General features: G+C 35.7%; 1 protein-coding gene and 2 long non-coding RNA genes across 4 annotated transcripts; 2 read left to right on the top strand and 1 right to left on the bottom strand.

The window, feature by feature from the left end:
- Positions 1-14,075, bottom strand: LOC143302823 (uncharacterized). Its single transcript, XR_013058633.1, has 4 exons — positions 13,938-14,075; positions 1,489-1,660; positions 427-1,103; positions 1-275 (listed from the first exon to the last, which is right to left on the bottom strand). It is a non-coding gene; the product is annotated as an uncharacterized LOC143302823 (long non-coding RNA).
- Positions 12,717-13,397, top strand: LOC143302878 (venom serine protease Bi-VSP-like). Its single transcript, XM_076619580.1, has 2 exons — positions 12,717-12,859; positions 13,188-13,397. Exons 1-2 carry the CDS (start codon positions 12,728-12,730, stop codon positions 13,341-13,343), a joined length of 288 nt encoding a protein of 95 aa, XP_076475695.1. The 5' UTR covers positions 12,717-12,727; the 3' UTR covers positions 13,344-13,397.
- A 968-nt stretch (positions 14,076-15,043) lies between the features above and the next one.
- Positions 15,044-17,709, top strand: LOC143302845 (uncharacterized). Of its 2 annotated transcripts, XR_013058656.1 has the most exons (7): positions 15,044-15,204; positions 15,417-15,512; positions 15,589-15,867; positions 15,943-16,211; positions 16,295-16,391; positions 16,554-16,658; positions 16,736-17,709. It is a non-coding gene; the product is annotated as an uncharacterized LOC143302845 (long non-coding RNA). The 2 variants fall into 2 exon arrangements; XR_013058655.1 differs by having other exon boundaries at positions 16,554-17,709.
- The last annotated feature ends 8,223 nt before the right edge of the window (positions 17,710-25,932 follow it).

Here is a 25,932-nt window from a genome sequence, read left to right on the forward strand (position 1 = left end):
TATTATTATAATATCCAATTACATGTTGATACACAAGATATACAGATTATTATTTATAACGTTTTGGTTTTCTTAATTGAGTCATTCATTTAGTACAAATGATAAGAAATTAGTAATAATTCACAAAAAAAGGATATGGTAGTAGAAATATTATAAAAAAACATTTTCTGTTTTAGTGTAGAGTTATTCCTTCTTACAGACAGTGTCGTACAAATCTGTACGTCTCTGAGAAAATGTAGGTATCTGAGCCCTTACTTCCTCAACAACTTTTACATCTGATAGAAAAAAGAAACATACGAAGTAATAAGTAATGCTTACTAATAAATTCAACAAATACAGAGGAAGATGGCTAAATCGATAAATTAACGAGACTAAAAATTAATTACATCATGGATCTCTCGCTTTTAATTTTAAGCTGTAAATTACCGATATCGGTGACTGCCATATTCTCTTGAGTTTCCAAATCGTAAAGAATCTTTCCCCAGGGATTGGTCAACTGTGTATGTCCCCATGCGACGTAACTTGCTTAAGGAACACGAGCCGGTGATATGCAGGCAACGTATAATTGATTATCATTCGCTCTGAAACGCTGAAGTAATGACCAGTGCAGTGGTCCAGTGGTCATATTGAATGCCGCTGGATATATCAGCATTTGGCAACTTAACCCAGAGAAGCAGGAAATATGAAGCCACCGAATACCAATTAACTTCGTAGTTGCACGGTTCACATTCCATCATTTCTGAATATGCGAGGACAGTCCTCTTATTGTGCTTTTAATTCTTTTATTTGTTTCATTTTCAGCAAATATACTGGTTTTTTAAATTAAGCTTCTTTTCATACAGAGTTACAGATTATATTAATTTTATATAGAATATATTTAAGAAAGATATTTAATTTTTTGCTAGTTAAGTATTGATCGATTAAGTTACTGTACCTTTGTTCCGATAAATGCGTGCCATTTCCTCGAATCTAATATCATAGCAAATGCCAATACCTATTTTGCAGCCCTTCACATCGAACGTCGTTAGGGAGTTACCAGGACTGAGTGAATCACTCTCTCGAAAAGTAATCTTATTAGGAATGTCGATGTCGAATAGATGTACCTAATAACATAAAAATGTAGTCGCTAATTCTATTGCTGCAACTTTTGTAATTTAATATCAAAGTTACCAACTCCTAAACTTTAATTATTTTTTATTTAATAACTGACAGCGTTTTTATCACTTTCTTTTATTAAAAAATCTTATCATTTAATAATGTTTAAAAAGGAGAAAAAATAAGTATTTTCGTATGTGAAAAATTTATATTACACATTACAACAAAAATGGGCGTTTCCCGTATCATAACGTATTTTATAAACCGTAAATTATAGAATTGGTTATAGTATACGTATGTGCATATGTATATTCCTAAATTATTCCTAGATAGAGTCACTTTCTTCACCCCAATATTTTCAAATTCAAAGCCATAAAGGAATATATTACTTACCTTTCGGTGTCTTGCTATCAAAGTACAGGTATAGTACAGGTATTGTACAATTTATCGCCCTCTATTTCAGGCATCGTACCACCAACTACATAGATGTTTTCTTTAGCTGCGTTCGATGAAGCAACGCTCGTTTCACCATCAGGAATACTCTCGGCGTATTTTGGAAAGTACTCTGCATTGCAATATTTCAATTAATGAAAAATAACTGTCTTTTGTTCCAACCATAAATCAAATTGAAATGTTTGTCAGTTTTTTATTTTTTAAATTATTAAAATAACTAAGTTTTATATTTCGACTTAATTAAATATGCAATTACTTAGCTAATAGTATATATAATAAATTGTTTCTACAGGTTCAAAATGAAAAATGAATATTTAGAAATATTTAATTACGACAATGCTATTTGTGTTAGCATCAGTGGCTTGTTACTCAACGACTTTGCTAGTACTTTTTGAAACATAAAGTTAGTTTTCAATTAACACTTATACTAGAGGCGGAATTATAAATGCAAAATAATTGATAATACTAATTTATAAGTACCTAATTATTAGTATCTTAAAAAATATATTTATACAAAAATCACGATAATCATGAAAATGGGGAAATCCTATATTCTCGAATCAATTCACAATTTATTTTGTATATTAATTAGATTCCGCGCTCATCAGTACGTACTCACTGGCGACATCGAGAAAATGTATCGGCAATTCCTCGTACGACCAGAGAATCGGAAATATCAAAGGATATTATGGCGCAGCGCGAGTGGAGAAACAGAAACATATGAGCTTAACACCGTAATACTCTTATCATAGAAATAGAAGCAGTCCTCAATTCCCGCCCGCTAACTTCTATCTCCACCGATCCAAATGATCTCCTAACCCTCACTCATTTTAAATTAAATTATTATTATTAAATTATAATTAAATTATTAATATAACAATTAAAATTTTATATTTTCACGTGAGTTTCTTTAGATAATTATTATCAACATGATGACTAACTCTTACGGATTAATACGTGTCTGTAGGGCAATCCGATGGACTTGATCGGCTTTTTACTTCGAAAGTTGAGTAATCGGTGTCGCTTTCTTACGCATCTTTGAACTGTATAAATGTTTGAAAATTTTTTGATCCAGAATGTACCACACCGGAGAATCAAGAAGGCAGGTGCCTTGACTACAGAAAATGTAAACCTCTGCAAGAAATATGGCAGATACAGTACCGTACAGCCACCGATTTTTATAGACGATCAGTGTGCAGATACCAGGGCAATGTTACGATCGTTTGCTGTCCGGACGATCCAAACAAAGAGAAGAGAGAAATTTTAATAAAAACTGTGTATAAGTATAACGCTTGGCGACCACCATACTGTGGTTTTAGCAACGTCTCTCATACCAGGCTGGTCGATGGTAAACCAGCTGAACTTGGTACGTTTTATGTATTTCTTTCCGATTAATAATAAGTCATTTACTGCAAAGAATGAACTTTAAAGGCATTAAACAGCACATCAATGTACATTTCAATTAGACTAAATAATAATGCTATGATTTTATCGGTAGTAACTTTACTTATTAACTTGAATTATTTCTTTCTTTTACTTCATGTTAGGAAGAGTATCTTTTTGCTTGAAATAAAAAATTGATATAGGAGTAATAATATGGATAGAGATCAAAAACTGTTAGGGCAGAAATTACACCTTTGAACTTTATAGTTCAGTATAGTTCAAATAGAAATTATATAGAATTATTTAATAATTTGTATTCCACTGGAATAAAAATTTAATTTCTGTCTTTATCAAATCTCTATTTCAGAGTATTTGTACGTATGTACTTATCGTCTGCTGTATGATCGAATATCGAATAGGTAATAATCGTTGTTACTCGTTATGTGAGAAAAAATTATGTATATTCACAACTATGACTATTGCATTTTAGGCGCTTGGCCATGGATCGCTGCATTAGGTTTTCGTAATCCCCGAAACCCAGACAAACCACGATGGAAGTGCGGAGGTTCCCTGATATCGGCTAGGCATGTTTTGACCGCAGCACATTGTGCACATATGGATGGAATAGAAAACATACACAATCATAATATTGCCATTCTTAGATTGGTGGAGGAGGTGCCATTTTCGAGTAAGTCCTCAAATATATATATATGTCGGAGCGCACATTAGAATTAGGGTTAGGGGCGTGAAACGAATCTTCGTTTGGGTTACACGTTGTCGTTGTGCAATAGAGGAGACATCGGCTAGTGCAAATACGATTATTATAGAGCCGGACAAGTAACCGTGGTAGTTAGGTACTCGAGAAACTAATGACAATGATCCTAGGTTCAATAACGAATCCGCGGTCGACGGGATGATAGATGAACGTACTCACAAAATCTAAGTCGGATGCGTGATATTCACTGGTCGTAAAGGGTTACTCCTCTCATCATTGAGATCGCGAACGAGAATGCCTTTCCTGTCCCGATGATGCCACAGAGGAAAACTATAATGGGGTGTGTCTAAGGACACGAGATCATCGGATTCGTCGAGAAAAGCCTTCGTTCAGAAAGTAAGGGAAATTGGCGTTGCTGCTAATTGGTCAATCTCCATATCGGTGGTTAGAAAAGGATGTTAGCCGCCCTCGAGGGAAAGTTGCTAGTGGGAGACGCCACTAGTTGAAAAATATGTCTCCCCTATCTTCCCGTAGTTGGGACAAAGACTGTTTGTCTGTTTGAAGGACTTTAGTTAACTAAACCTTAAGATTTATAACGGGCTCTCGGGCTAGCCGAACATGTCCTGCGGAGACGCATCGACATCTGGCAATCATCTTACTCGAAGAATAGGGTCTGCACGTGGCGAGCCACGGGACAGAAACCGTTGGAATGTTTATTGTCTCGTGTCGCCCCGAATATTTCTTTTAAGGAGAGCTATAGAATTACTCCATACCTTGTTAGGCAAAACGTTCATCCCGTGACCGCGGCTACGTTCGGCGACTGACTGTCGCCTCGAGCCCAAGCTCATTATCACGACTCTCGAACAATTACAATCGGGTTGAATAACTACAATTGTTCAATTACAGCTATAGTAGACTCTAGGTTACAATGTTGCGGGATTATCCAAAATTCCAAAGGCTCCGCTGTTCTTTCATCTCCGACATATATATATATGCTATTGAGTATTACTGAAGTATCATATCCTGAAATTTCTTACTGTACACATATATTGTGTCATAAAGCGTGTACAAGTCTTTCTCATACTTTTGGTCATTCGTTTCCTGCATTTTCATTTATTTTTTTATTTTTCAGAGTACGTATATCCCATTTGTACGAAAGAGCCCCTACGAAAGAGCAACTTCGTCGGCTATAACCCCCTTGTTGCTGGATGGGGAGCATTAAGATATAGTAAGTGATATCAATTTTATAATAAAATTAAACAGTTCCAGTCTTAAATATCTTTCTTATTTTCTTCGTAGGACGACCACGACGTTGTCACGTAAAGTCGGTACTTGTGTGGTAGTAAGAAGGCTGAGTCGTAACCCAACTACTTATTTTCCTTTATAAAACTTTATTATAAATGTTCACACTTACAAAATAATACCGACCTGGAGAAAAGGGGTTGTATGAGTACAGCAACTAGAAGAAGAACAAGAACTGCCCGAGCTGGGTGAAGTCTCGGTTTATATACGTTTTGGTTTTAGGATGTTGAGGGGCTAGGTGTAGGTTATGATGTAGAAAGTGTCCGCAGGTCAGGAGTCCATATCCTATCTCTGATGTGGACTGAAGTGCATCACAGCCTTGGTGTATGTTATGATGATAAGGTGGTGATGTATCCAAAAGTGTCCAAAGGTCGGGGGTCCATATCCTATCTCTGATGTGGACTAAGGTGCGTCACAGTCTTGGTGTATGCTATGATGATAAGGTGGTGATGTGTCCAAAAGTGTTCGAGAGTCGACCGTCGATGTATTATCACTGATGTAGGTTGAGATGTGATTGATGTCACATACCCCCCTCTTTAGATTGAACTTGATCCCTCAAGTTTTCTTCAGAAGACTTTTGTGGAATCGGACTTGACGTGGCTTGAAAATTACAGCTGATTCCTCCTCTTCATCTGAGTGGTATGTGTTGGTTGGAATATAGATGTTGGGTGTTGAGCCCAGGGTGAGTGGTACTGGTGGGGCTGTCGCATTGTGGCTGTTGATTACAGTTTCATTTCGGCAGCAAAATAAATTGATACATAGTTTGTTCGGTATACATTTCCTGATGCATTTGAATACCCCTATTTTGTTTAATCCATATATACCTAGTATGCCTAATGCTATGTACCCTAATATCTGGAGCGTGGTTAGTCCCCAATACTGTATATTTTTAATTCTGTGTTCGAAATTAAGTGTTTCTATCTCGTCGCCTATTTTATCGATCGTTGTTTTATAGCCTTGTAGATTATCTATTATTTTCGGTGCTCGCTCGAGTTTATCTAATAGATGAGTGAAACTATCGTTTGTTTTGAGCGCTATAGTTTTTGTTTTGATTTCGTATATGACTTCGTTTTTTGTTTCGCCTATACGCATGTGTTCGTCTTTGTACAATATATCGCAAGAAGTGTTAGCTCTTATGATGGAAGGCTTGTCAAGTTTTTGTAAGGTATGTTTCGTTTGGCAAATTGTGTCTATTTCTATCGGATTTGCTGGTATCGCAATGTAACAGTTGCTAGTTTTGAGCGGTATAAAGCTAATGTCTTCAATCTTAAGTACAGTTATTTGACAATGTTCAATGTGTGGTTTGAAATTTATTATTTCGCTGCGACAATCGGTTCTTGAATTTCTGTCATGGATTGGTAGTGTTTGTTTGCATATAGTGGTTCCGGCTCGATTCTTACAAAGTTTGTTGAAATACTCGATATCAGCGTTTATAAATGAAAGACCTGAAGTTAAATATATCTGATGTTCGACTACTGGAGCCAAAAATACTCCATTTCTTTTACTCGGGATAGGATATACTTGTAATATGTTCCATTCTGTGTTAGAGACTAAAGGTACTATGATTTTGAAAAATATTTTGTCATCTATTGTGAAGATTTTAAGATCACTGATGTCGAGTATGAATTGAAAATGTTCGGTTTTGGCAGAAATCGCGGTATTGTACATCTGGCTACCTATTGCCTTGGCGTAATTTTCTATGAATTCATTGGGGTCAAGTATTTGTGGACTAATTATTCCTTGTTTGCCTAATATCATGACGTTAAGTATTGCATCTAATTGGAAGTGTAAAGCTTGCACCGCGGTGTGGACTTTCATGATCATCTTAAGCATAGATCTATCGATATTTGCCTGCTGTTGTAATTTTAATATATCACTATATGATCTCTCTAAGTGGTTTAGGTTTTCTGAGTTTACAATTTTTCTAATAAGTGCTGTTTAATTAGCTATTATGGTCTTGATTTTATTATTATCATCGAATAGTTTGTCCATATTTTTGTTTATGAGCGTAAGATCATCATCGTCGAGAGTCCCGAACAGACTTTTCGATACGGAACCTATGATGTTAAGCAAACCTCGTGTGCTCCGGGTATGTGTTAACGCTTTCAAGTGTTTTGCGAGTTGTTTTAGGTTATTGATGCGATTTTGTAATCCGCCTAACTCTTCGACGTATTGTTTGCTGATTGCACGTGAGTCTATTGTTAATTTATATGATTCTATTGCGCTTATCTGTTCGTATATGTCGCTAGTGTCTAATCCTACTATTACATTGGCAGAGTCGCTGTATAAATATCCTTTTCCTATGTTTTCTACGAATACAGAGTTTCCTTCTAATGGTGTAATATTTATTTGCGCGGATACTATTCCGGCAAAGAAGAGCGTCGACCTGGAAAGTAAGGTTTTAAACGATTACCGTGTATCTTTTTGTCTTGAATCAGATAGTACGGAGTACATACTTTATCAATCGTGTACGGTCCTAACCATTCCACATCAAGTTTATGCTTTTTATGATCGTTATGTATTAAAACGGAGTCTCCTTCTTTGAAAACTGATTGAGGTTTTATAATTTTACGTTTTTGATCGCGCTGATATCGCTGTTTACTTTTGATCAATGTTTCGCGAGCGTGTCGGAATCTAGAGTCCCATTCCTTTTTGCGGAACGTGACTTCGTCTGCGTATGTGCGTTGGGGATTCTTGGATATTGTGGAGGGAAGATTGGCTTGGTGTCCGAATGTGAGTTCGAATGGCGTGTAACCAGTAGAGTCGTGTATCATTGTGTTATATGCAAGGCATACAAAGTTAAGTTGATCGTCCCATTCTTCATCCGAATTTCGCTGTATCGATTTTAACATGTCTGTTATTACTGCGTGTGTCCGTTCTAACGATCCGTTACTTTGTGGGTGGAAGGATGTCGTTTTGATATGTTTGATTTTGAACGCGTCTTCGTACTGTTGCATTAAACTAGATATAAAATTCTGTCCGCGGTCAGTTAATATCTTTTTTGGAGCGGAAAAGATGTAAATGTAATGATTCAAGAGTGCGTTCCAAATTGTTTCCGTTTGCTGAGTTTTTAGTGGTACGAGTATTAAGTATTTTGTCAATTCGTCATGTATGGATAGAATGTACTGATTGCCTTTTTTCGTCTTTTTCAGTGGGCCTAATAAGTCCATAGCAATTTTATCGTTTGGTTCGAGGGGTGTGTCGGTGATACAAGGTTCTTCGCGCGGTCTGATACGTGTAGTTTTAGATGTTTGGCAGGTGTCGCATGATTCTATATGTTGTTGTATACGTTTTATCAAATCTGGTACTCTGTGCCGTTCACGAATGCGGTCGTATGTCTTTTGTATACCGGGGTGTCCTACTAAATCGTGATTTTCTTTCAATAATTCGTCTATTTCTTCGTCGCTATATGTTTGAATTGGTTCCCATGCAAAATTTAATTCTTTTACGGTGTCGTTCAGGAATAGTAAAATTTGTTTGATCGCGTTCTTTTCGGTCTCTGTGAAACTGTCGTCGCCTATACCTATCTTTTCGTTTATATGAATAATTTCGTTTAATTTAGTTAACCATTCGATTCTGTCGTAATTTCCTAGCTCTGTTTTGGATAATTGATAGAAAGATTTACGGTTCGGAGTCATTTTGAGAATTTTGGGTAACGCGTCGGTAGATTTTTCCCAATCGTGGTATTTTTTATTGAGTTCTATGTTCAAATTTTCGCGTCGTCTGGTCAGAACATGTATTCTAGATAGTGCGTCGGCTGCAGTATTATCTTTTCCTTTCGTGTATTCTATGTCGTATTCGTATTCTTCTAGTTTTAATCGCCATCTCATCAAGCGTGATGAGGGGTCTTTGCAATTCTGTAACCATTTTAGTGCTTGGTGATCGGTTCGGATGAGGAATTTCCGTCCTAACAGATATTGTCGGAGGCGTTTCACGGCCCATACTATTGCTAAAAGTTCTTTTTCTGTAGTGGAATAATTTCGTTCCGGTGGGTTTAGAGTTCGCGAGATATAACAACATGGATGTCCGTCCTGTGATAAGATTGCACCTATACCTTCGTTACTGGCGTCAGTCGTTAATGTGAATGGTTTCGCAAAGTCTGGGAATTTTAGTACGGGTGATGAACAGAGTTTGTCTTTTAATGTCTGGAATGCTTCCTGGGTTTTATCTGTCCAATGAAATGGTGTCTCCTTTTTTGTAAGTTCGGTCAATGGTTTCGCGATCTTAGAAAAGTTTCTGATGAACTTACGGTAATAACCTGCTAGTCCTAAGAACGATTTGATGTCTGTGGGATTACGTGGCTGTTTGAAATTGCTAACGGCTTCTAATTTTTTGGGATTTGGCTTTACACCTTCGGCGGTTACTATATGTCCAAGATATTCTAATTCTGGTTTGAGAAATTCGCATTTGTCCGGCTGTATTTTGAGTCCGAGTTCGCGTAGGCGTTGCAATACTATCGCGAGGTTGCTATTGTGCTCTTCAATCGACTGTCCGAATATTATAATGTCGTCTAAATATACGAAGCAATGTTTATTTATGAGTCCTCTTAGCGCGGTATCCATCATGCGTTGAAATGTTGCAGGTGCATTCTTTAAACCGAATGGCATCCTATTGTAATGATAGTGTCCTTGTGGTGTGGAGAATGCTGTGTACTTTTTAGAGTCTATATCCACTGGGATTTGGTGGAATCCGGAGGATAAATCGAGGGCTGAGAGGAATTTTGCGTTGCCTAGTTGGGATAGTATGTCGTCTATGTCAGGTAATGGATATGCGTCCTGGTCAGTTAGTTCGTTTATTTTTCTGAAGTCTATTACAATTCGCCATTTCTGTTTCCCTGAGGCGTCTGCCTTTTTTGGTACTACCCAGACTGGTGAATTGTAAGGAGAATCAGATGGTTCTATAATGTTCTTTTGTAGCATTTCGTCCATTTGTCGTTTGATTTCTTCTTTATGGCATTCAGGCGGTCGGTAAGATTTTGTGTTAATGATTTTATTTTCTTTTAACGTTATTGTGTGTTTAGCAAGATTAGTGCATGGTAATAAGTCGGTCTCTAGATTGAATACGTCGAGGTAGAACAGCAATATCTTTTCGATTGGTTCACGGAGGGTTTTCTCTATATGCGAAAGTCTAACTAAATCTTTAAACGTGGAGACTTGATCATACGTATTTGAATGTTCGATAAAATTAGTCATTTTGGCTGGGCACTCACCACCATTGATAAAGCATATCGTTGTCGGTTTTCCTTCCAGGTAGACTGTTTTTGACACTGCTTGTTTTGGAGGTACGTCGTTTTCCTGTTGCAATAAAAGTATATTATTGTCGAGTTTTAATTGTTGATTCGAAAGTTCAAATTTGAATTTAGATAGGGCTGGCAAACCGAATATGCCGTCTTCTATAATTGGAAAGTTGTCTTTTACCACAAAAAATTCTAGAGTTTTGCCAAATAGTTTTATCAAGGCGTGTTCGTTGGTTTTAAATTTAGAGTGTCCCATCGAGAATTTCCGTTCTTTTGTTATTCTTGGTCGTAATACGCATCTTCGCTTGAGTATATTAATTCCTGCTCCGCTGTCAATGAGGAATTTATGTCGCTGTCCGTCGGATCGTAAAAGTACTGTGGGTAGTCTTCCTGTTGTGGCGTTAATTCGTAGGTCTGGTCTATTGGTTCCTCTATTTCTTCCTTGTGTGTCTCGAGATTGTGGACTGCTGGTGGTCTCGGAAATTGGCTGGGTATTCGAAAATTTTTACATTGACTGGAGACATGTCCGATTTGGTTGCATTTGAAGCATTTTAATTGTGTCCTTTGGGCAGGTGATATTTGTTCGGTTTGTCGGAAGCTTCTTGGCATTGGATTGGGTGTTGGAGTTGGTTTTTTAGTGATCGGATTAGGATTATTGGTTGTTAGTCGTTGCTGCTCAGGAAGTCGTAATCGTTCTATTGGTTTTAGTCGTCGATTTCGATCTTCCCTGAAGAATCGCTCGATGTCGGTGGCTTTCTTTTCGGCTTCAAGGATGTTGTATGGTGGATTGGCGAGTAGTAATTGTCCTATTTCGCCTTTCAGGCCTCGGATAAAATCGGTCACGGAATCTTTTAAAATCCTGTCGTTCATAGCTCGTCTAGTAATTTCGTCACAGTATTCGTTCGTTATACTGTATTGTAACTTATTGAGCGCTCTGCGGAACCTGATGATATAACTTTGCACACTTTCGTCGTGACGCTGTCTCGTTTCGCGTAGCTGGTCTTGATGTTCTCTAACAGAGTCTTGGGTGGCTACGTTTCGTCTTAGGGCATCGTACAGGTGTCCGTATTCGTATATTGGTATATTGCAGATGGCCATTGCGGCTTTACCCGTGATTTTCCCGATTTTGATCATTTTTAATAGTAGCGTGGGTTCGCTACACATGGCTCGTAATTCGCGTACTTCGCGTATGAATTCTTCTACTCCGATATTGTCTTCGCCGTTTAATTGCGGAATACATACTATCGCGTCTTCGGCCCGTAAGCTCGGAGAGGCGAATTGCGGTGGACGGTCTTCGTAAGAGGGATGGTTGTCTTCTTCTGTTCGAATTGGAACGCATGGCGGGGAAGTTCTATCTCTCGCGGCAACAGATTCGTCCATAGTAATAAGGGAGCCTAGTTCTGTAGTAGCGTCGCGTCCTATTTTTATTTTAGAGATATGTTTGCCTAATAGTTCTATTTCCGCTGCACGCTTCTTATTTTCACTGTCGGCCGTCCGTTGTGTCTCTTCTACACGTTGCGCAAGAATTTCCATTTGTTTTTGAATTACGTCGAGTATGGCACGAATCGAATTGTCCGTACCTCCGTTTGTAGAAACGGTTTCAATAGTTTCGACTTTGTCTTTTCGTGATGTGGGCATGATGCTTATTGAGTCTGAGCTACTGTTGCTATTTGGACTCGAAGCGCTTGAGAAACTGGGTTTTCTCACACGGTATCGTGAAAATGAGTCCAGATTTTTCAGCTTACCGTAGTAGCTATGACCGTTGAGGAGTCTCAGGGATGTTTCCTCTCTGGTTGGTTCTAGATTCCGAATCTTATTTGTAGGCTTGCTCTGCGCTCACCGTAGTCCTCTCGTCTAGTTTCACCGTAATGGAACGTTGAAAGTTGCTGCAGGGCTTCGTAGTAGCAAAGATTCGCACTGGGTCCGTTGATCCTTCGATCTTCAATGATGCGCGTACGCCGAAATCGTAATTTCGTTTTCACTGAAGTGAATAGATCCTGGCACGGATCGCCAAAATGTCACGTAAAGTCGGTACTTGTGTGGTAGTAAGAAGGCTGAGTCGTAACCCAACTACTTATTTTCCTTTATAAAACTTTATTATAAATGTTCACACTTACAAAATAATACCGACCTGGAGAAAAGGGGTTGTATGAGTACAGCAACTAGAAGAAGAACAAGAACTGCCCGAGCTGGGTGAAGTCTCGGTTTATATACGTTTTGGTTTTAGGGTGTTGAGGGGCTAGGTGTAGGTTATGATGTAGGAAGTGTCCGAAGGTCAGGAGTCCATATCCTATCTCTGATGTGGACTGAGGTGCATCACAGCCTTGGTGTATGTTATGATGATAAGGTGGTGATGTATCCAAAAGTGTCCAAAGGTCGGGGGTCCATATCCTATCTCTGATGTGGACTAAGGTGCGTCACAGTCTTGGTGTATTCTATGATGATAAGGTGGTGATGTGTCCAAAAGTGTTCGAGAGTCGACCGTCGATGTATTATCACTGATGTAGGTTGAGATGTGATTGATGTCACAACGTAATGCATTAATGGAAGTACAAATGCCAGTGATTAAGAACGCCGAATGCAAAATAGCTTATTCCAAATTTCCTAATGCACCTGATATCACTGATGGTATAATATGCGCCGAACATGCTCAGGGTGGAAAGGATTCTTGTACGGTAATTAAGTTACAGAGTTACTACAAACTATACGGTATCTGAAGACACGTCAATTCGAATTAACATCAAATCGATGTCTTAAACATTAAAAATAATAAATAAACACAATTTAATAGTTTTGCCCACTTCTCACACCTCATTATGGTATTTAATCTAATTTCCTTCTAATCTTAGTTTTGCTCAAAATACATATAACATGTACATTATAAATTGGAGTATTTCAATACACAAATCAATAGAAGATTATTACTGTATATAAGTATAATTTCAATACAATTCGATCGATATATTTCAGTATCTTTGATTAAAAATTTAACGATCCTTTCAGGCTGACCGCGGCGGACCACTGCTGATACAACATGAATTAACCTCGTATTTAATAGGCATTGTGTCTTATGCTTATAAGTGCGGCACAGCTGGCTATCCCAGCGTTTACACTAGGGTCACATCGTACCTTGACTTCATTCTCCAAGCGATGCAATAATATGATATTACTGTTCCATAAATATCATTGTGTAAAAAACGTAAAGTTGGATTTTCTTATTGTGGAGATAAGAAACAGCTCAAATTTACATTGTTTTATACGTTACAAATTATAGGCTTAAAATGTACGAAATGTAACTTTGAAACGACACTAATTTTCTACGCACGATAAACCTCCACGACTTAGGTATGTAAAGATGATAAACGTATATTAATTCTATTAATTTGGTAATAATAAATCAACTTTCTGAGAAGTTCTGTAAATTTCGCTTCTGTTGTATCAAGAGAATAATGGAATATTCCACTTAGATCGTATACTTCTTGTATGTACATACAAAATTTTCCGGCTAATCTAAAACACTTCATAAGATAGAGAGCTTCTGGAAATTCGGACACAGAGAGTGCATAAAATACAAGATAAGTCTCGTGTCTTTCAAACTTATTTTTTATTCGCTAAAAACGTCCTGTGTACTCATGCAATCACATGCAACCTCGAAACTTCACTTATTTTTTATCACTTTCCAATTCAATACACTGTTTCTGCATTTTTGACTATATGTAAGAGAAATTTCCATTGAGCCAAAGGTGTACTTACAGATTATAGATTCCTATACGACTCTCGGTAAAAATTTATCCGCACTCCAGATAGTTAAAACTTCTGTCGACCGTATTGATCCATCTGCACTCTTCGTATGACGTCAATATCTGTTCAGTGCTGCTGCGTAGGTTTCATTGTGTTACGTCAATTCGTTTGTGACCGTTGCGCGAGTAATGGCGCTTTGCAATGGTGATTTGCAGGAAAACAGTGCAGGATGCTGTGATTCGTTTCTTGTGGTCGGAGGTTATGTTTGATGCCTATATTTATCAAAGATTTAATGCACATTATGGAGAAAGTGTTTTGTCACGAAGTGTGTTTGAATGGGCACAAAAGTTCAAAGAAGATCGCACAAATGTTATGAAAAAACAGCTGGATGCCCGTCCACATCCACGATGACAACATTGAACGTGCTCATGAACTTTATGCTCTATGGAATAGACGAGTGACACTGGATAATGTGGCAAATCATTTGCAAATCAGCCACGGCTCTGCTTATGCAATAGTGCACGACAGATTTGGGTTTTAAAAAGTTTGTGCGAGATGGATGCCGAAAAAGCTGATGAAAAGGTGAAGACGACGATGCATTTGTCACGTAAAGTTGGTACTTGGGTGGTAGTAAGAAGGCTGAGTCGTAACCCAACTAGTTATTTTCCTTTATAAAACTTTATTATAAATGTTCACACTTACAAAATAACACCGAACCGGAGAATAGGGGTTGTATGAGTACAGCAACTAGAAGAGGAACAAGAACTGCCCGAGCTGGGTGAAGTCTCGGTTTATATACGTTTTGGTTTTAGGATGTTGAGGGGCTAGGTGTAGGTTATGATGTAGAAAAGTGTCCGAAGGTCGGGGGTCCATATCATATCTCTGATGTGGACTTTGGTACATCACAGCCTTGGTGTATGCTATGACGATAAGGTGGTGATGTATCCAAAAGTGTCCAAAGGTCGGGGGTCCAAATCCTATCTCTGATGTGGACTAAGGTGCGTCACAGTCTTGGTGTATGCTATGATGATAAGGTGATGATGTGTCCAAAAGTGTTCGAAAGTCGACCGTCGATGTATTATCACTGATGTAGGTTGAGATGTGATTGATGTCACACATTCGTGGTTCGCAGCTCAGCCCAAAACATTTTTTAACGAGAAAATACGAAGGTCCTTCAGCAAATGGACATAGTGTATACAGAAATTGAGTGATTATGTCAAAAAATGATGTATGTCTTTTTTGACAATTGCTTAAAATAAATTCTACACCGACAGAGCGGGTAACTTTTTACTCACCCTCGTAAGACACTTAAATTTCCAATCTATTATGATGAATAAAAGAGCTTATACTATTAAATCTAATTGTATTTTGTTGCATGAGAGTACACGTGTATGTGATGTACATTACCTTTATATCCCCTTGAACGCTTCAATATTGCGCATATATACTGTATTTTGTACAGCTTCTGTAAAATTTTGTATGTTTGTTTAGGCTGTTAATCTAGAGGCTGGAGTACAAAGAAGTGGCACAATGATGTGGGCTGATGACATTTATAATTATCAAGGAATCACCCCTACATTCGCTCAGGTATATATCGTTGGCTATAATGTATTTAACATATATGATTGTTAGAATATTAATAATTAATTTTTAATTCTATCAGAATTTTAATGAAACTGTCCCTTGGGAAGGAAGAACTGATACCTTGATATCACGGTTTGTACATCCTATATGTGCGACAAATTTTAGAACATTATATAACGAAGAACCAGATCGTCGTGGCCATGTGATGTGAATAAAAGGACTTGAATTTGATGATATTTTTATAATGTTAGATAACATAACTAAGTATCTTCACAGTAAGATAGGATGACATGGTTTACATGATCTTAATGTTGTTCACTTGAGTGATGATATTATAAGGAAAAGTGTAATATCACAGGTAGGATGATTCATAATTTAGAACTACTAACTCATGTATGTATTAAAAATTAAAGAAATATATTAAATTTTATAGGATATTTATGTTTAGTAACCAGTAATTCAGAGATTGGTATTCATGGTTACTATAACGAGGCTGTAGAAACACACCCTTTCTTCTTTGCAAATGGTCCTGTATTTATGTCTAAGTCGAAACTGGAACCTCTGAATAATTTAGATTTATTCTTGTTATTTTCTAAAATACTTATCTACAGTATACCATAAGGAATGATACCGTATCACACCTAATCAAGTGCCTTAAGAAACATCAACAGGATATCACAGTAATCCCTTATCGACTGATATGTAAGTAAAAGTTATGTGTCATTGTTATACACAGTTATGTGTTAGTGTTATACACAGTTATTTGTCATTTTCTATTAATTCAGTTGTAGCCACTACAATATCTATGACACTGGTAGTAATTATAAGAACAATAATGATGTTCTATAAGAGGAAATGATGATTAGGAACAAAAACTTACAGGTAAGTCAAAGTATATGTTATTTGCCATTTGAAAAGAAAGTTACTAACTTAGAATTTTTTGATAAATAATAATTGTGCAAAATATATTGGATTTCAAATTTGTCAAAAAGTGAAATTTAAGAAGCATTGTAATAATATAACATTAATATTTTGATTTTTCAGGAGATATCATGCGGTGGATGGATAATATGTAAAAAATATTAAGCAGTATATGAATTTTCATATTGCGTAGAGATAACAAAATGAATTTTAAAAAATGTCGACATGGTAATAAGAAATAGCATCATGACAAAGAATATATAAACACAGTTTCATTTTTTATAAATAAAAATTTGTTGTTCCAGATTTTGAAATATAGTGAAACGTTTAATTAGTATCTTAATATCTTTAAATAATTATTATTTTAGAATCAATTGTAATTGTATCATACGTACTTTTGAATTCGTGCAAGAACATATGTAATTTTGAAGTAGTTATTATTAGGAAATTGTTAGACGCGAACAGTATGCGAAAAGTTAGTATGCAGTGTAATAATTATCAATCAAAACACAAGAATTAAATTCTTGAGGAAAAAATTTCCGGAATTTCTCATTTACATGATTATAAAGAAATCCATAATAAAAAGGAGCTGCTTTCTAATACTTCTCTTCCTTGTAATGCCTACGTTAATAATAACGAGGTTCGACTTTTTGTTTTTAGAGGGATACTGGAAAATTTGAAAGTACAGTACCATTGGGAAGAAAATCACGATATTGAAAACAATATTTGCAAGTAAATTTCCAAAAAATCTGTTTTCAAATTTTCGCTTTCTATTTCACATTAAAAGAAAGGGCTGCCTTCTTTCTCTGCAAGACAAAACAAACATTCTGAATCTCGTATCAATGAATGATGTCAATAAGTTATTTTTCTTTTCAGATTGAACAATATTCCAGATTTATTCATAATTTCATACTACGCGAAGAATAGACTTTCATAGGTATATAAAGGAAATATTAAGTATAGGAAAACTCTTTTTCGTTGTAGGTGACATATGCTTCACGGTTGAACACGTGTATTTTTGAACACATATAAATGAAAAAGTACTCTTATGGAGAAAAAGAATTGATACCTTCGATTGACATTAGATAATGTATATAAACTTATGAACAATCACTATCAGTTTGTATTTTAGGTGCACACGCAGATTTGTTGGAGTTCTTATAAAATGTACATCCTGTACGAACGTTTTATTCTTCCAAATTTTACGATACTATGTCTCATATAATAACTATATGGATTAAACGTAATATAAATGATCCGAAAATAGACTCGAACGACATTAATTGTCTTTCTATTTATACCAATATCGAAAATACAAGTAAAGCTGGAGCAATAGTATGCAAGAATGGACTATATATTATTTTAAACCAAATCATAGCATATTCAGAATGCACAGTATTATCATGAAATGTAAATGAATCAGTTGTAAACGAACGATTTTACTGTAAAATCATTGCCTCCTTTTTTTCATCTGAAATATAGCAGCAATGAGTACATTCTTTTAATATATAATAAAACGAGATATCTTTATAAAGTTACATATGTCATCACTGGTAACTGTTATCTCGTATGACACCAAATATACCGTTAGTATGGAATGATATTTTTATGAAGATATACTTTAATGATAGATTTTATGAATGAAACGTTATATAAGAAAAATTATCTCTTGTTATTCTATGAAGTGTAGTAGCTAATGAAGATTAATTTTACGAAGTATTAGAGCAAAAGAGAATTAAAAAATTAAAAAGATCTAAATAAGATTGTTCGTGTGGCTTAATTATCTCAATTCTGGTACACCACTTGTTACATTCTAACTAATTAGCGCTAAACAATAACTTGCAAATATTAAAGATATTAACACCTTAATATTAACACCTAAAGGTTTTCAGGAAATTTTATAATATTTGATTATTGTATATCTAGTCATTGATTGATAAAATTTCTTGTATAAGCATAGATCGAGGTTGACGTCATACGCAGATTGCATTACAGGTATCGTTTTAATTTATTTTATGGCTAGAATCATTTGAATATTATACGAATAATTATTTCCATTCGAACGATTAATAAATCACGTACCTATAAAAGATATATTATGAAAAAGACGTGACGAAACAAAAAAATATTGGAAATTCCGTTGTCATTAGATCAATTATTTTTGCAATGATTTTTATTTCCATGTAATTACATATGAAATGGGTAATTCATTAACATCTCCTCGAATCGAATATAATTCGTTACACTTCACAACGATTCAAATAATGGACGGGAAATATATAATAAGTTTCCTGTCCTTGCGTTAAAATAGTACTGTACAAATCAGATGATACAGGAAATACCCAAAAAACCCAATTACATCCACATTGCATGACAGCACACTTGCAATGGATTTTTGTGATTTCAATGTCACAGACAATGACACAACTAATCAGAACACGTTCGAGGCTATAGGCATTGAAATTACCGCGTGTTTAATACGTTTAAAGCATAAATCTAAATTTCACGCGATTATTTCTTTGTACATTGTGAAACTCTTAAATTATCTTAATCGAATAAATAATCCTAATGTAATAAAACATCTTGAAATAGACCTAGATATCTGAAACAGAAACTCGAAGGATAAGAAATCCTAAAAGGTACTAATCCTAAAATAACAAACTCCTAAATAATAAACAAGTGATAAAACCTGTTATAAATAATAAACCTTACCTGGAATAATCAAATCCTAACTAATCGAAAATAAAATAAGGCAAGCAATTCTTAATCTTTCAAGTAATTTTTCCGAAAACACAGAAAGATAGAGAAATTAAAAAGACGCAGCACAAATTGCAGCACAATGAAAGTTTCAGAGCGATGAATACGATCGTATTAAACTAAATAATTTTCAAAAGTGAAATTACACTGAAACGTATATCGATGATATTTGTCATTTCTACGATCTGTTTCGCTTGATCGTGCTTCTTTTCTGATGTAAATTCAATTTATAATACGAACTAAGTTTCCTTTATTATTATTAGTCCTGCGTCTTTTTAATTCGTCACTTCTTTTATTTCAGAACAATGACGGGCTCCAAGATGCTGTTCAGATGTTTGGCGTTAATTGCTTTTCTGCATCCATTAGTTCACGTTTGTACTTCGAGTAGTACAGCTCAAGGTTTGTACTTCGAGTTGTCTTTTTCCATGCACTTCAAATTCCAATACGATCTGGTCACGTGGCCTTCGTACAATTTCGAAATTTTACCTGTTTGGTAATCGTCAATGAAAAAAGAAGTTATGCGTGACCTCAACACATTGAAACAATTTTTATGATTTTTTATTTGCCGGTTGGTCAGCAAGTTAATGGAAAAATTTCACTTAACTATTCCCGTTAATTTCTTCGGTTTAACTTTTGGGAAATGCTTCGTTAGCTTCGGGAATATTCCAACGATTCGTTTTACGTACAAAATAAGCATGATAAATATTACATCACGGTAATGAAAACTATTGGCGTGATATCTAAGAGAAAGATGCAGAGACATTCTTAGAATTTCTAATGACACCTTTATAGATTTCTCGTTTAATATCGCTACTACATTTGAATCACTTTTACCTAACGGTGTCACATAGTCTCGTTGGAAATTTGTCAAATTCCTTAAAATGATCACTGAAAATTTTCCTAAATTTCCAAGAATTTATTTATCACAAGATAAAGAAAATGTGTATTAGAAAGATGAGATCGAAGGTTTACCATTTTTTCAATTATGGCGAACGCAATATGTAATCAATGAAAATTTTATATTTTCACGTTGAAAGTTTCTTCAGATAATTATTATCCAGATGATGACTAACTCTTACGAATTAATGCGTGTCTGTAGGATGATCCGGTAGACTTGATCCGCTTTTTATATCGAAAGTTGAGCAATCGGTGACGCGTTCTTATACACCGAACCGCGAAAAGCAAAATTTCATATGATCTCACCAATTTCGGATGTCAGTCAAATCAGTCAAATAATAAGTTCGCGTTAATATACACGTTCGATTTTTGAAAAGCTTGTTCAATTTAATAAGAGTCTTGGTAACAGGCTTATGTTTTTAGACCTAATTGGTTGTTTTCATTTACAAGTACCTCGTGTTAAAGTACTCATAAAATGACATTAAAATCAGAAAACTAATAACTGAAAGATTATCATTTTTCCTCTGTGGTAGTTTACATATAACATAATGCAACTAACATGTCACGATTAATGCAAAATAAATAAATTACTAATATAGACATTTTTTTAGTAATTTGTATAATCGTGAAACGAATTGGACTTTCTAAAGGCAAATATTAAAGGAAACATGGAATTGATGCCAAATCTATCACAAATATTATTTATACTACTTATTTGCGCAGTTTGAAGCGAATCAAATTGATGAAGGTTTCTTTGTTACATGTTAATTTACATTTTAAAAGACATAACAGGCACGCTAATTAGTTTGCTTAAGATACTTTCGAGATACCAAGTTAGACGCGTTTCCATGAAATCATATCAATTTTACGATGATATTTTTCTATCAAGCATGCAATTATAACCGTATCGTTGATTAGTGCATACAATTATCCATGTACATTCGTCTTTCCGAGTACCGCGCTTCAATATTGCTAATTTCAAATTCGTACATTAATGTTCGTAAATGCTTGAAAATGCTATATAACTGTATCAGCTTCTGTTAAAAACATTTTATAGTAAAATCTCTATAAATTTGTAATATTTTTTAGACAATTTGAATTCATTATATTATACATCATACATTCTAGTCATTTCTAATTAAGTTACTTTTGCGATGTTTAATTACATTTTATGTATATTCTTATAACTCTCTCTGTTACGGCGCGTACGATGGTCCGTGCGCCGTCTGAAACTTTATACTATATACTGATCTACTACATACTATATCCTATAAACTGAATCCTTTGACGTAATCTTAATAGCTTGAAGGAATCTCTAACCCTGTAAGTGTTTTCGGTTTATGGATGGTCCTTAGAACAATGCTTAGGTTTATTGCGCACTCTTACAAATAACGGAGAAAGCGGGTAGTTATTTTTCCAATAAACAATGTCACCCACGAGCCACGTTGGTAGGAGGCTTCCTCCTCCTATCTTCATTCATTAACGTTGGCTATAATCAATGGGCACCCTCACTTTCCTAACGAAAAGTGTGAACAACGAATCCGCGTTCTTCGTTCAGAAAGCACACCCACACTGAGATTTCCTCTCGTGGCGGCACAGGAGAACGCAAATCTCACCACTCGAAACCAACTAGTGTCGGACGACGGCAGCGCAGTGGTTAGCGCCATAGAGTACAAACGTTCGGATCCCGGGTTCAAATCCCGGCGCCTCGTACTTTTCCAAAGTCCGATTTTTCTTCCACGACATCTAAATAAGAAGGAAATACAGCAGTACTACACCCCGGCAAGCGACACCTACAGCCAGCAGGCTACAATTATCACGGGAATATGAAGGAAGACGGAGAAAAAGAAGAAAAAAAGTGTGTTTCGTCCAGAGCCTGCTGGTGGACTCATCAGTAAGGCTTACCTAGCAGGCTCATGCCTTAGACACAATGGAAGGAGGGGGAAACAAAGCTATGTACATGGCAGAGACATTGAAGACGGATTCCTCCCTCCCACGGCCGGACACTGTATCCAAGGCCGGTCTGATCTCCTACCCTCTCTTGCGACGTATCCCAGTGGAGCGGCCCCACTCTTAATCTAGTTTGGTGGGAAAGGTTCGCGTACACACCGTGTGTAAGAACTATTAAAAACCACACAGTGTATCGCGACTACCTTTCTACTACTTAACCCAAGTCCTATATTATCAGTCTTAGGTACGAGGCGGCTCCTGTCACGTAAAGTTGGTACTTGGGTGGTAGTAAGAAGGCTGAGTCGTAACCCAACTACTTATTTTCCTTTATAAAACTTTATTATAAACACTTACAAAATAACACCGAACCGGAGAATAGGGGTTGTATGAGTACAGCAACTAGAAGAGGAACAACAACTGCCCGAGCTGGGTGAAGTCTCGGTTTATATACGTTTTGGTTTTAGGATGTTGAGGGGATAGGTGTAGGTTATGATGTAGAAAAGTGTCCGAAGGTCGGGGGTCCATATCCTATCTCTGATGTGGACTTTGGTGCATCACAGCCTTGGTGTATGTTATGATGATAAGGTGGTGATGTATCCAAAAGTGTCCAAAGGTCGGGGGTCCATATCCTATCTCTGATGTGGACTAAGGTGCGTCACAGTCTTGGTGTATTCTATGATGATAAGGTGGTGATGTGTCCAAAAGTGTTCGAGAGTCGACCGTCGATGTATTATCACTGATGTAGGTTGAGATGTGATTGATGTCACATACCCCCCTCTTTAGATTGATTTTGGTCCTCCAAAATCTTAGTGTTTCCTCAGTATGGAGCGATGGAATTAGACTCTGACTGGCTCGACTTGTACTTGTTCTTCTTCGTCGTGGTATATGCTTTTGCTATTTCAACTTGTGAAGGTTGTTGGCTGGTTAAATTTCGACTACGATTAATAGGGATAATTTGCTAAGTTTGACGAAATGCCGCAGTATCACGTGTTGAATCTTTTGTAGACTTTCTAACAGCCTGTGATATAGAATGAGTTAGTGGTCTTTGAGTAATGGTTTTATACTATCTTGTTGTTTCTTTATAGTTTGATTGTTATCCAGTTGTTCCTTTGATACTTGCATTTCTTTGTTTTGTTTAGCAACTTCTAAAGCCTTTTCAGCATCTACAACTGGTTCTTTTTCCATGCATGTAATTTCTTCTTCAACCAGTACAACTGTGCTTTCCTCTATAGTTCGTGTTTTTGTGTCATTTAGTAAACTTTTCAATTCAATTTCCACAGTATCTGGAGCTTTGGATACCGACTGACTGTCATCTTCTGCATTTTCAATGCCCCAATCATCAAAGATATCCTGAATGACACTTCTTTTGTTAGTTATGCGCACTTTATCTGCTTCACTTATAGATTTATTCCTTCCTTCTGTATTAGCAACATGTATAAGTACGACAATTTTATTATGAATAATTTTCTTTTCTACATTAATTTTATGTGAACTATCAAAAGATCAATCTTGCCATTTCCATTTGTTGTTTCTTGTTATTCTTTTCTTTAATATCAATGTCATCTGCAGTTTCTAGATCACTAATTACTCCTGAGGTAATAGGAGTTATGGGATCGTTTCTTGTCTTTGTATGATTTAATATGTCATAATTGTATTTCTGGCTACAATTTTCTGAAACTTCTCGAGCCACAATTTCTGTTGAAATTACTTCTATAATTGTTCCATCACTTTCTCGTGCTTAACCTATCGAATTAAATTCTTCCTTTACAATTTCAGCGTTCTTCATTCCTTTTTGTTCTGCAGAAACATTTTTTTTTCTTCATTGGAATTTACAACAGCATCCTTTCCATGTACAGTTAAAACAATATTTTCTTCTGTACTTTCATTCATATCATTAATATATAGTAGTTTCTACAGTCAGTACCATTACTTCTGAACTACTATCAACTAGTTTAGACAAATCTGTGTCTGTATCCGTGACATGCAATGTGTGGGCTTTATCATCAAAAGTTTCACCAAGTGTTTTAATTAATGCTTGACACTGAGCATTAGTAACACTAACTGTATCTATATTTAACACTGTACAAACGTTGTGTTTCTCAATGTTTTGTTCACCCTCATTTGTATTAAATATTTCAACATCGTTCGTACTTTCTTTATCTAAAGATGTGTCACCTGCATATCTTGAATGATCTCCAATCTCAGTTGTATTCTCTGCTTGCTCTTCTTGAAATTTCTCATCTTTTTTTTTTTTTTATATTGATCATCAATTTGTGGGTCCTTATTTATTATTTTTTGTTCTACTTCATTAATCGCAGCGTTCTTTATGCCTCTATCTCACTACTTTCCTTACTTTAAAAATTTTTTTTTGTTTTTATTTAAATCTGTTACATCACATTTATTTACTACTAAACCATCTTGAATTGTATTATCTGTACATTCCTGTGACTTATTTTTTTTTTTTTTTTGATTTTCTGGAATATCATGCACATTCTTTATAATATCAGTCGTTGATTCTGATATTAATGAAGAAGATACATCTACTTTTATCGATGATTCTACTTTATTAATGTCACTGTGCACTTCATCTAGTTGTTCCATAGTAAAACATCAAGATTGTTACAATTACTTAAGAAGTCATGGATTGTTATTTAAATATTTACTGCACTTTTCCATCAATGTAACCCTTTATGGCAGTTTGACATTCTACAGAACACCAATGCTGTATCAGTTTATATTTTTCTTCATCATGAAGTTTTATTATATCACCTAATTCTTCCTGATGTTTTTTTTCCTTTTTTTCAATTTTCAAATAAGAGTGTGTTTTCTATATGCATCTTTTAATTCTTGGTTCGCCTCGAGTAAGCGATTATTAACATCTTTGGAAAGTTTTTGGACGTTTTCCAGTTCTTTTCTAAGAAAATTATTTTGTTCGTTCATATCTTTTACTTTACCTTCAATTTCTACCCTACGCAATATTTCAAATTTATTTTCATTGACAAGGATCATTTTTCTTATTTTTCAAAATTCAGTTTCAATTTATTAGTTTCTTCTTCATATTTATATCCAAAATCACCCACTTTTTCATATTCACCCTTTAGTTTGTCTAGTTCACATTGAAGGGCAGATTATTTGTCCTTGTGGTTCAAGAACTACATTTTATCTCTTTTGCATCTTTAGCTCCAGCTTCACGTTCCTCCATTGAATTACTAACACATGAATTAAGTTTGGCCTTTTCTTTTTTGTTCCAGCAAGTCAACTTCATATTTGTGACTTATGTTATTTCTTCTAATTTTATTGTTAGTTCTTCAATTTGTATTCCAAAAGATCGAACTCTTTTTACGTGCGTGTATTTTTTTTTTTTTGTAACTCGTCGAGTTGCAATTCTAATTTTTGCACTTCCTCCTTCATGTCCTCTATGTGCTTCTCGAACTCTTGTGTCGTCCTGTCTTTGTCGGAACATTCTACTTGAAGATCAGCGAGTTGATGCTCGGGATCGTAATTCAATTTTTGGTCGTTAGCAGTAATAAGCTCACGTAACTTCACTTTTGAACTTGATCTTGTTTGGTCTTGATTGTGTTTTCGTGGTGCTTGTGGTGTTCTAAAAGTAATCGTCACGTTGCTTGCATTTTTAGTGCACATTGATACACTGCACTCTGCAGTTCTCCTATTTTCAAACTTGCTTCATTTAAGGTAACTTTATGAATTTCCGATTGATGCTTTAACATTTGATGTAAGTCTTCTATTGCTGTTTCACGTTCTTTCAACTGTTCATTAAATTCGTTGTTTAGCATATCCACTCGAGAAATTTCGAGTTCTTGAGCATCGTTTCTTCTTTTAGAAATTTGGCTTATTTTCTCTTGCCTGCTGCTACATGTTGCTGTCATTTTATCAACTT

This window comes from Bombus vancouverensis, chromosome 6 (assembly GCF_051014615.1).
Source record: "Bombus vancouverensis nearcticus chromosome 6, iyBomVanc1_principal, whole genome shotgun sequence".
Classification (NCBI taxonomy): Eukaryota; Metazoa; Arthropoda; class Insecta; order Hymenoptera; family Apidae; genus Bombus; species Bombus vancouverensis.

Bases quoted from the DNA above. Each gene is read 5' to 3' on its own strand.
- LOC143302878 (XM_076619580.1), top strand. From the start codon at position 12,728: ATGGAAGTACAAATGCCAGTGATTAAGAACGCCGAATGCAAAATAGCT. The intron at 12,860-13,187 runs GTAATTAAGTTA...CGATCCTTTCAG, and splicing joins GTGGAAAGGATTCTTGTACG to GCTGACCGCGGCGGACCACT.